This window comes from Arachis ipaensis, chromosome B4 (assembly GCF_059453495.1).
Source record: "Arachis ipaensis isolate K30076 ecotype BB chromosome B4, ASM5945349v1, whole genome shotgun sequence".
In the NCBI taxonomy this organism is placed as follows: domain Eukaryota; kingdom Viridiplantae; phylum Streptophyta; class Magnoliopsida; order Fabales; family Fabaceae; genus Arachis; species Arachis ipaensis.
In genome coordinates, this window is record NC_142439.1 from 120,971,267 (window position 1) to 120,982,569 (window position 11,303).

Sequence of the window (11,303 nt, forward strand, 5' to 3'; positions counted from 1 at the left end):
CAGATTGAAAACTTCAAGAACAAAATTAAAACAAAATAAAATTTTAAAATATTTTTAAAAATTTTAACAAATTTTAGAATAAAAAAATATCTTTACTCTTATTAAAATATATCAACTTAAAAGTTATTTTTTTTAATTGACGTAACAACAAACTTATAATTCTTTTGAATAATTATTTCTTATTAAATATTAAATTTCTTTCGACTACAAAAATCCACTGTCCTTCAATTTTATTTCAAATGATACGTGAATGAATTTTTTTATGAAAAGAAATAATGGACTTAACGAATATTTTGATGTATAAAATAGCCAAATTATTAACTTCAACGAAATAATATATTTAGGTAGGAGTCAATTTTGGGTTATTATTTTCGAAATCTATTATTGTTAAGTCATATCACTACAGTTCACAATTTATATATTTATATTATGTATATAATAATTCAATCATACAATATGATAAATACATAATCTGCGTACAGAGCGCGGGAAATAAACTAGTTGGCCATATTTAGATAGTCTAAGAAGATTCAAGTCTAAAGGTATGGTTGGTCCAGCTTATTTTTGTCATTAATATACGGTGCAACAAAATTAGGCAATTTTTGTCTTTTTCTAAAATAAAAACCTAAATGATGATAACCCAAAAAATAATAAATAAATACTAAAATTAAATCAATTTGGATTGGGCGTCCTGTAGTTAACATTAAAATTCTATAGTCACGATTATTTAAGATTAGAATTTTTAGTCATAGTTATCATTTTTTTTTATCAAACACTACTTTAGATCACTGTTTGAATTAGTGATTATAAGTTACTCTAAAGTCAAGTTCAAATTTTGTCAAAACTTAAAGGTTAAATATTGATTAAAAATACATCAAACTTAAAACGTCCTATCTGTCTATCTATCTATAACAACAAGGTTAACAAACATTTTCAATTTATTACATCTAACGTAAAACCAGAGTAGTATATATACAACTAAAATCATATATAATAACAGGTATATGATCCTAATGTTCCACGCATAAAGCTTAACTAATTTTTTTCCGTTGTGAAGTTCCTCCTACGTTCTTCTCTTCCTCCTCCTACTGATGTAGTCATCAAGTGTCACGGTTAGAGCCACTACGAACGCGTAATCAATGTTTGGAGATATTGTGACCATGAACTTTTCTCTTCTAAAAAATCTACCCAACTTGTGCTTTATCTACAATAATAGCAATTATATCATCATAACTTTGCGTTTATTATAATAAGTACATCTAACACGACCTTTAATTTTGACAAACAATAATGCTACACTTTCGGTTTAGTTCATGGGATTGGAATGTGAAATTTTAACTATTTTAGATTAGAATAGGTTTTGATATACTCTTTAATTTCCTTCTCTCTCCCACCAGGGTCAATTTCTTCTTTAAATATAAAAGAAAATAACATATGAATAAAAAAAAGGTTGTTTAGATAAATTTATATTTGTATTATATTCTAGCTATATATTTCCTGTAGAAAAATACGCAATTTTTCATATAGTTGCTTGTATGTTACTGGTTATTTGAATTGTTAACATAGTGTTTTCATTAGAAAAAAAATAACACCTACTGTACAATATAAAAATCTTTCAACTATATAGTTTAAATTACCATTATTAATGAAATTTCTATTATTTTTTATGGCAAAAATACTAGAAAATTAAGCTGATTTCTTTTAACCAATTTCAACCAAATTGAATTTATATAGTACGTTTTTTATTATTTTATTCTCTTTTTTTTTTTTCTTTCTACTTCTCTTCCTCCATCTTTATTATTATCATTTCTCCATCATCTCCTGTTTTTCTTCTTCCTCTTATTTGATTTTTTTTTCTCTTTTTTTTCCTCCTCTTTTATTATCATTATCATCACTATTATTATTGTCATCTTTTTCTTCTTCTTCTTTTAGTTCAATATCAAATAATTAATTTAACGATAACAAAATATATAGAAATTTAGTTAATGACACAAAAAACTATTGAAAATGATATAAAATTTTTTTTATAAAAGACACAAAAAATCTTTAAAAAATCACAAATTCAAAATTTTAACTCGTTCAACCAACAAAATACATTCAAATATATTTTGAAATAAAAAAATACATCAATTTATTATAAATAACACAGAAATGACTAGACCTCTTATATATAAATTCAATACTACTTAATTTGTTCAATAATAAAAAAAATTGGTTAAAAATTTTTCTATGTCACAGTTAGGAAATTCAATGTCAAAATTAAGAAACTTCCTCCGTGTCACAGTTAAAAAATTTCGATTCTATTTTTCTAATAAATTTTACATAATTTAAAACTTTCCTCTTTCTTCTTCTTCTTTAGTGTTATTCCTAATAAATTCTGTATAATTCAAAATTTTTTCTCATCTTCTTTCACATTCTCATAATTCTTTTTGTTTTATTCTGTTGACAAAAATCTTTGTCACGGTTAAAAAAATTTAGTATCAAAATTAAGAAACTTCCTATGTCGCGTCACAGTTAAAAAGTTTTAGTGTTATTTTTTTATAAAAATTATGTACAAGTCAAAATTTTTCTTCCTTCTACTTCTTTTTCATTATCATCTATCATCATCTTCTTCTTTTTCTTTTTTATTTTCTCCTTCTTGTTTTATCTTCTCATAATTCTACTCATTTCTCTTTCTTAATAAAAATAAAATAAAAAAAATAAACAAAAAAATATAATAAAAAATACTGCAATAACTAACAGGAGAAAAAGGATGTAAAGAAATAAAAAAATTAGTAACAGTAGCAGCAATAAAAGAATGACAATGAAGAGGTAAAAAAAAAAAAAAACTCAAAAAAGAAAGTGAGTAATTTTTGTTGAGTTTAGGCTGATTTAATTAGATTTAGGTGACAAAAATATTTCAATATGTAACGGGACACTGTTTTTACTGTGACTGATCGGACTAATTATGAAAAGTAATAGTTTTGTTATTCTTTTATTAGAGGCAATTAATAATAAAGCTACAAGTTATTTTTAGAGTGTTGTGATGATAAATTAAATCAAATACACAGTTTGTACTGAGATTTTACTCTCTTTAAAAAAAAAAAAAAAAAAACTATAAGTTCTAACGTTATGTATATAACCATCAGATCTCTCATATATATTACTCTTAAATAAAAAGACATAAATAATTATTTATATCTAGCTAGCCGTTAATTTTTTAAAGAGTAAAGTATCGTTTTTGTCCTTAACGTTTGAGGTAAGTCTTATTTGTGTCACTAACGTTTAAATCGTCTTATTTGTATCCTTAACGTTTATAAAAGTGATTTAATGTTATCCTACTATCAATTATACTAACAAATCAGATTATATTTTTCAATTATTCTCACTTTGATGCATTCATTTTCAATTAGGTCTCACTTGAATGTGGTCGATTTTAATATTATATCCACTATTTGTGTTTAGATTCAATTATGTCCCTAGAAAAGTGAATTATGTAAATTTTATAGGAATTAGTTTCAATATTTGATGAGCTAGTTTTCGGAGTAGATCATTCATTCTATCTCAGACATTTGTATTCTAATTTCAAGAAGAAATTTTTAAAACTCAAACTAAAGCGCTCATGATGTGTAATTGACGACAGGATAACATTGAATCACTTTTACAAACGTTAGGGATACAAATAGGACGATTTAAACGTTAGGGACACAAATAGGATTTACCCCAAACGTTGGCGACAAAAACGATACTTTACTCATTTTTAAACAATGAGAATTGGACATAAATTCAGAAATTCAAGTGAGAAATACAGGATTCTAACCACCAAATCAAAGCAAAAACTGGAAAAACGAGAAGAAAATAAACCTGGGCAACAACAATGTCAGATTCAGCGATGTTAACAACCCAAGTTCGTGCAAAGAAACCTGCTTCAACGAGCTTGAAGTCACAAACTCCAGTGATGTTATTTGCCAAGAACACATCCAATGTGGTCCTTAGCTGCAACAATGAGGATTGCTTCCGAGTAAAGATCTCCAATTGTTCCATATTTTGGCCTCTAAACGCTTTCCATCGATCTCTAAATAGCTGCAAATAACAACAAATTAAATATAGCGCCACTTTCATGTTAAATTTCAGTCTTGGATGTAAAATCTTATAAGACTGATTAATTAGGATTCGGATTTCCATGATTAACTAAAATTATGAACTTGAGAACAAATATTATCCATTGATTAAATCAAAAGTATCGATAGATACTCTTTTCATTTGAATTCGACTTCAAATTGTAGTACAGTTTGTTAAAAAAATAATAATTATAAAAATAATTTTTCTTTTTATTGTATAATTGAAATTTAATTTATAATACTACTCTTGCAGTTGGAAAATACTAGAAAACAAATAAATATATGTATAAAATTATTTTTGCACGCAACAAAATTAAATTCATAAGATAATGAAAAAATTATAAGGACCAGAAATTTTATTTTATATTAGCTCATAATTTTAGTCATTAGTTTAATACTCCAATACTTTAGTTTATCAATTCAATAATATATTTTTAGCGAATAATTTTAAACATTATTGACTAACTGTGGCCAAAACTCAATAATTTTTGTTAGTCCTCTTATATTACCTAAGATAAATATTATAAAATAATTAATATCTAATATTTTTCATAATTAATTACCTCTCTGCGAAGATGGAGGATGGTGTTTCCAAGAGCGTCACGTACATAACGATGCTGGTGCATAGTGAGGAAAGGGCTAGTAACCGTAAAAATAACGTTGTCGTTGATGTCTGTTACCGTATACTTATGAAGAATAGTCTTCTCTTTCTTGAGTACAAGGCCAACTGGATATGGAGCACAGTACTGAGGGTGGATTATGGCGGTCGGAAATGGTGATGGTGGTGTTGTTGGGGTTGTGAATGGCATCATGTGAGGGTGGATTATGGCACTCTCAAATGGTAACGGTGGTGCTGTTGGTGTTATGTATGCCATAATGTTCATTTTAGGACGTGATTAATTTTACTTTGCTTTTTATAATTATATTAGAATAGCCATGTCTACCATGAAAAGTATAAGAATTAACTTTTATCCAGTCAATATTAGCTAAAGTTTTTATTTTAAAAACTTTTATTTTTTAATTTAAAATTTATATTTATAATTAAAATTTATGATCTAAAACTTAAAATAAATAAAATAATTTTAAAAAAATTAGTTAATATTAATTAAAAAAAATTAACTTTCTAACATTACTCTTATTGTATATATAATATAAAAGTATAAAAATATTTGACATAAAAATTATTTTTTCTAAAATGTCCTTATTATATATATAAATTTTAAATTTTAAATTTAAAATTTTTTAGTTAATGGGTACGAAATGTTTATAATTTTAATTAGTTTTATCTATATTCATTAATTTTGGTACATATTTAATAAATAAAAAATTAAATTAATGGGCTAACGTGCGTTGGGTACTCAAAAAATTTTGTGTTTTCGTAATTAATTTTAAGGTGTTAATTTAATATTGTATTACGTCATAAGTAGAGGCGAATTTATTAGAGGAGACCTGCATGGACTATGGCTTCTCTAAATTTTTAAAACTTAAAATATATTAATATAATGTGTAAAATTTTTAATATTATATTTTTTAGTTCAATGATTAAAGAAAGACATTTTATACTCAACCACATGGATTTAAATTCTATTTCATGTATTTTAAATTTATTTTTTTTATTCTTTTAATTTTTTTATTTTTTTTGTAATTTTTTTATTTATTATTATATAAAAATATTTTAATTTTTATAATAATTTTTAATTAAATGTAATAAAAAAATATATATATAAAATTAAATTAGATTAAATTTTATTTTTTATGATATTAAAATAAAACATATTAAGTAAATTATTTATTAATACGAATAGATCTCATATATTATATTTATTAATTTATTTTAAATATATATATATTAAAAATATTAAAAAAATAAATTTATATTATTTATGTTATATTTTTTATAATATAGATAAAAATTAGAATTTTATAAAAAAATTTAATATAAATAATTTTTTTAAAATTAATGTTAATTTAAAATAATATTAATATGATACTTTTAATTTTTTTTCTATTTTTAACTTCTTTTTATAAGATTTCTAGATTCGACACTGGACTATATATATATATATATATACAGTTTGATATGAATTTACTAATGAAACTACAAGCATATATACTGATGTATGTATAGTTTATGGAGTCTGAACAAATTGGTCAACTTTGATGCAGTTTCTTGGCGCGTAAGAAGCTAAGGATAATAATATTGAAGGGTTATTATATTATATTAAAGATGATCAGTAATGTAATACTATACATCTTCTGACTTCTATATTACTGGCGGCAGATACATTGGTCCGTACAATGTTTTAAACCGATCCACCATCCACCTTTACTTTCTCCTAAACAACTTTTTAATATAATAATGAGTTTAATTTTAATGTCCATAAAATATTTTATACAATTATATAATTATATTTATTTTTTAAATAATTATTTATATAATTAATAAAAAAATAATTATTTTTATTAATAATACATTACGTAATTAATTATATATATATAATTATTTTACATTAATAATATATTAAAATTAAATTTATAATAATAATAATTAAAAACTAAAAAATAAAATAAACATTAAAAATTAATAATTATATATATATATTTTATATATTTTAATATATATTTTAGATGCCGAATCATTAATTTTTTATATATATATCGTATGAATTTTTATTTACAAAATACATTTTAATTATATATTAAGAGGTAATTAGATGACACTATATATTATAAGATGCTACAATGTTATTTTAGAACGAAGGCTAGCACACATGTAAATTGTAGCTGATTAGATTACGCTATTATATATATATATATATATATATATATATATTGATCCCAAAAATGATGATATTATATTGCAATAATGTTAGAAAACTAAGAGGGTACTAGCCAAAAACCAGCCAAATGTCTTTGGGTGAATCTAAAACTTTTATATGGATGGTGTTTATGCTAGGTATTAGAATGTTTCTTCTACTAAGTATCAGAATGTTTTTTTTTTATACTAAATGGATATTCTTTTATATATTTTTTGAATTTTTTTGTATTGCAAATGTGAATGTTTTGATTTCTTTAAGAATTTCATAATTTTTTTTTAATTTTTATAGATATCTAATTATTTTTGTAAAAATATAACTGAATATTTCTTTTGTTAAACAATAAGCACTACAACAAATTCGGGCTGAGGCAACCCTTTAAAAATGTTGCTTATAATAAGAGAAAGTGTTGCCTTTGATAAAAGGCAACACTTTCCGACAAAGGCAACGCTTTTTGGGGGTTGGCTATACGGCCGTTACCTTTGATCTAAGACAACGCTTTTGTATATTAAAGGGAACCCTTTTTTTGGCAACCTTCAAAAAACGTTGCCTTTTCTGCAAATAAAGCAACTCCGCGAAAGGGTTGCCTTAGAGCACCCAAACACAACGCTTTATATGAAACGCTATGGCAACACTTTTTACGAGTTGTATTTTCTAATATATAAAGCAACACTTGTCCAGAGTTTTTTAAGTTGCTTTTTCATATACCTAAAGCAACACTTGTACAAGTTTTTTTAAGTTACCTTTTCCTCCACCTAAAGCAACACTTGTCCAGGTTTTTTTAAGTTGCATTTTCATATACCTAAAGCAACACTTGTCCAGGTTTTTTTAAGTTACATTTTCATATACCTAAAGCAACACTTGTCCAAATTTTTTTAAGTTGCCTTTTTTATAGACCTAATGCAACACTTATGTAGGTTTATTTACAGTTGTCTTTTTTTAATACCTAAAGCAACACCTTATTGAATTTTTCTTAGATTCTCTTTTTTAATGTCTAAAATAATATTTTTTTATCTTTGTTATATTTATATGACATTTGAAGAATATATAACACCCGCATTTGAATAAGATAATAATATATATTGCATATATATATATATAGAAAGGTCTTTCAAGTACCAATTAACATATATACTTTCTAATAAGTTACCAAGTCAAATAAATAATAAACCTAAGTAAGCAAAATACATGTTTTTCTGCTAATGAACTTAAACAAAAAAGAAATTAAGTTGTCCACTTAAAACTAAAAAGACTTTGTGCTTCACCATTGTGGCAAGAATTGTCTTTATGTCTTCAGAAAACTTCCTCCAACAATAAGAAAGCTGTAGTCAAATTTAAATGAACAAAAAAATTATAGTCAAAACATCAGCTATACAATAATATGTATACTCAAGTGGTACAACAATTTAGCATACATATACCTAATCATGATTTGGTATATGAGTCGATGGAGGAGAATGCCGAGGAACTAAATTTGGATCTTGTGCACTATTTGCAGACGATTGCTTAGATCGCAAGAGAGAAAGTGCTTCATCAACATTCATACCAGGAGAAGTTTGTTGCAACATAAGTTTCACAATATCTTCCAATCCTTGCAGTCGTTGCTTATGGTCGTCTAATTCAGTTTTTAAAGCTGTTACCTTCTCTTCACTTTGTTTTTTGATTTCATCTATTTCTTTATTTTTCTTAAGAGAAGTTTTTGTAACAGTTCTTCCATAACATCGAACTCTTCCTGGATTCTCTTTGCCAAAAACTTTTTGAAATGCATTAGTAGGAGTTTCTCCAGCTTCTTGGAGATCATCAAGTTCATCCTATACACACAAATATATGATATGTCTATTTTTAGTGATAAAAATTCAATGAAAGAATCCAAAAACCTATTGATAACTAATAGGGACAGCAATCCAAAATAGCCATAAAAGATCCATAAAACAGCAGTCCATGATAGCCATAAAACATGGTTGTAAATTGTCATAGAACAGCAATTAAATCAGCCATAAAACAGCCATGAAATAACCATAAAATAGCAGTCCATGATAGCCATAAAACATGGATAAAATAGCCATAGAACAGCATATAAATCAGCCATAAAACAGCCATGAAACAACTATAAAATAAGAGCCATGACAGCCATAAAATAGCCATAAGTAGATACTAAAACAACAACCACGATAGCCATAAAACAGACATAAAATAGCCATAGAACAGCAGCTAAATCAGCCATGAAACAGCCCATGAAACAGCCATGAAATAGCCACAAAATAGATACCACAAAACATAGAAAGCAGCAAGTCAGCAACCATGACAACCACAAAACAGCCATAAAGTAGATACTAAAACAACAACCATGATAGCCATAAACCAGTCATAAAATAGCTGCCATGACAGCCATAAAATATGCATAAAATAGCCATAAAACAGCAACTAAATCAGCCATGAAACAGTCCATGAAACAGCCATGAAACAGCCACAAAATAGATACCATAACAATAATCACGATAGCCATAAAACAGCAAAAAAAATAGCATCCATGACAGTCATAAAACAACAACTAAAACAAGAAAATTATAGAGGAACTTACAATAACAGCTTGTGTTTCTACATCAAGTGTTTTCCCTTTTAGTCCATTCCGAATTGCAACAAACATTTCAGCTTGATTTGGTTCCTCTTTGTTCTCTTTTTTCTCACGCTACAGATCAAGATAACAATTACAAAGTTATAACATACTAAAATTAGGGAGAAGTAACAAGTACAGAATTTTAACTTAAATGTGACCTTACCAAATCAACACGCACTCTTGCAAAATTAATTGGGCCCATTTTATGCCTCCATTGTTGCTTCTTGCGATTTTCAGAATTTATAACACACATGGCCTGTGTTTAAAATAAACAATGATGAAAAAAATATAAAAATTGAAAGAATTATACTTGATCATATCAAATAATAATAATTGAAATCCTCTAGCTCACTTTGACAGTTGGAATACTCCAATATGCAATTAGCTTCCGAAATTGTATTTCTGGAATTTCCAAAGGACGATTCACCAACATATCCTCAATATTTCTAGAATATGGTTCAAAATGCTTCTTTTTTATTCTTGTTTTGTAACGCTTCCATGCTCCTTGAACACCAGTCATCACCCATAACTTTGAAGATTTTGGAAGAATGAACTTTGACTACAAACACATCAATTTCATCATATCATATGCATAAAAAGATTATTAACATATGGCATAAACATAAAGATAAATGGAGCTTACATTAATATACTTCCAAATGCGCTTTTTGATTTGCTTAGGCACAGCTTTCCAATTAGTGTACATCAAGGTAATAAAATCATTATTCCTTCCCATTGTTCCAATAAAATTAGTTAAATCCTTCACTCTTTGAGCTGTTGGCCCCACGGCTGCTCCCTGATCAAAAGTCACTTCCTCCCTTTCTTCCCAAGTTCTTGCATAAATCTTTAGGCATCTTGTTTTTCCACGAGTCTTTTTAACCTTTAAAGTATCTAAATTAAAAATTGAGAAATAGTACAAATTAAAACCAAAGACAGCCGTGAAAGGTTTGAAAAGGGCAGCCCCATGCTCATAGATAAAAAGAAAATGTAAAACAAATAGCAACAAACTAAATTACATCACCTTCTACATGAGCCTCTTCCATAACTTGATCTCCTTCTACATCAAAATTGTCACTTTCATGTTCACCAATATAATCTTAGAGGGGATATGAACATTTTCTCCATTATTCGGGGATGGCCTAGATCTAGCATCCTCAGTAGTTGGAACTTCATTATGTTCCTCTTCTCTTTCCACATGAATTCCTTGGTCACCCAAAAAAGCATCAAGAGTCATGGCTGGACGCTTTAAGTTATTTTTTAAGTTTGTCAAGTTAGCTGGTTCTTTTTCAGTAGCTCCAGCATCCTCACCAATTGACTCAAAGTCATCTTCCTCTTCTCTTTCCACTTCTACTCCTTCTGTATGCAAAAAGGCATCAAGAGCCATTGTTGGACACTTTGCCTTGCTCTTCATCTTCTTAGAAATTGGTTGTTCTTCTAGTTGAACATTACTCCTCACTTGGTTATGGGAAGACCTCAAAGACCGGTTCATAACATTGTCTACAAGTGTTTTATTTCTCCCTTCCATTGAATTCTCCCTACTATATTTGTCTCCAATTTCTGAAATTTTTCTCTTAGGCTGTTGTGCTATTTTGGCTTGATTACTTCCTTTATCACCTTTGGTTATAAAATTCCGAACTAGTTTCGCAGCAGAAGATACTTCCTTCATTTTAAATTCCTTAACTTTTGCATGAGCTTGATACTTTTTTACCAGTCTTTTCCTCTTTGAAGTTGCTCCATTTTCCATTAAGTTGCTGTATAAAAATATTAAAA

The 11,303-nt window shown here is 26.8% G+C and overlaps 2 protein-coding genes across 2 annotated transcripts; both read right to left on the reverse strand.

The window, feature by feature from the left end:
• Positions 1-1,063: 1,063 nt before the first annotated feature.
• Positions 1,064-4,984, reverse strand: LOC107639638 (protein LURP-one-related 15-like). The gene is made up of 3 exons (XM_016343193.3): positions 4,664-4,984; positions 3,844-4,062; positions 1,064-1,204 (listed from the first exon to the last, which is right to left on the reverse strand). Exons 1-3 carry the CDS (start codon positions 4,982-4,984, stop codon positions 1,064-1,066), a joined length of 681 nt encoding a protein of 226 aa, XP_016198679.2.
• Positions 4,985-8,337: 3,353 nt separating this feature from the next.
• Positions 8,338-10,576, reverse strand: LOC148568992 (uncharacterized). The gene is made up of 6 exons (XM_088485630.1): positions 10,555-10,576; positions 10,177-10,424; positions 9,886-10,092; positions 9,697-9,789; positions 9,498-9,605; positions 8,338-8,727 (listed from the first exon to the last, which is right to left on the reverse strand). The coding sequence occupies exons 1-6, from the start codon at positions 10,574-10,576 to the stop codon at positions 8,338-8,340; spliced, it is 1,068 nt and encodes a 355-aa protein (XP_088341756.1).
• Between the last annotated feature and the right edge of the window lie 727 nt (positions 10,577-11,303).

What these genes read in the sequence shown, in the direction of transcription:
- LOC107639638 (XM_016343193.3), bottom strand. Translation starts at nt 4,984, where the DNA reads ATGAACATTATGGCATACATAACACCAACAGCACCACCGTTACCATTT. An exon ending in TCCTCCATCTTCGCAGAGAG is followed by an intron (nt 4,063 to 4,663) that starts GTAATTAATTAT and finishes TGTTATTTGCAG; the next exon opens with CTATTTAGAGATCGATGGAA. An exon ending in CTGACATTGTTGTTGCCCAG is followed by an intron (nt 1,205 to 3,843) that starts GTTTATTTTCTT and finishes CTATTATTGTAG; the next exon opens with ATAAAGCACAAGTTGGGTAG.
- LOC148568992 (XM_088485630.1), bottom strand. Translation starts at nt 10,576, where the DNA reads ATGGAAGAGGCTCATGTAGAAG. An exon ending in GCATTTGGAAGTATATTAAT is followed by an intron (nt 10,093 to 10,176) that starts GTAAGCTCCATT and finishes ATGTGTTTGTAG; the next exon opens with TCAAAGTTCATTCTTCCAAA. An exon ending in TAGAAACACAAGCTGTTATT is followed by an intron (nt 8,728 to 9,497) that starts GTAAGTTCCTCT and finishes TTGTGTGTATAG; the next exon opens with GATGAACTTGATGATCTCCA.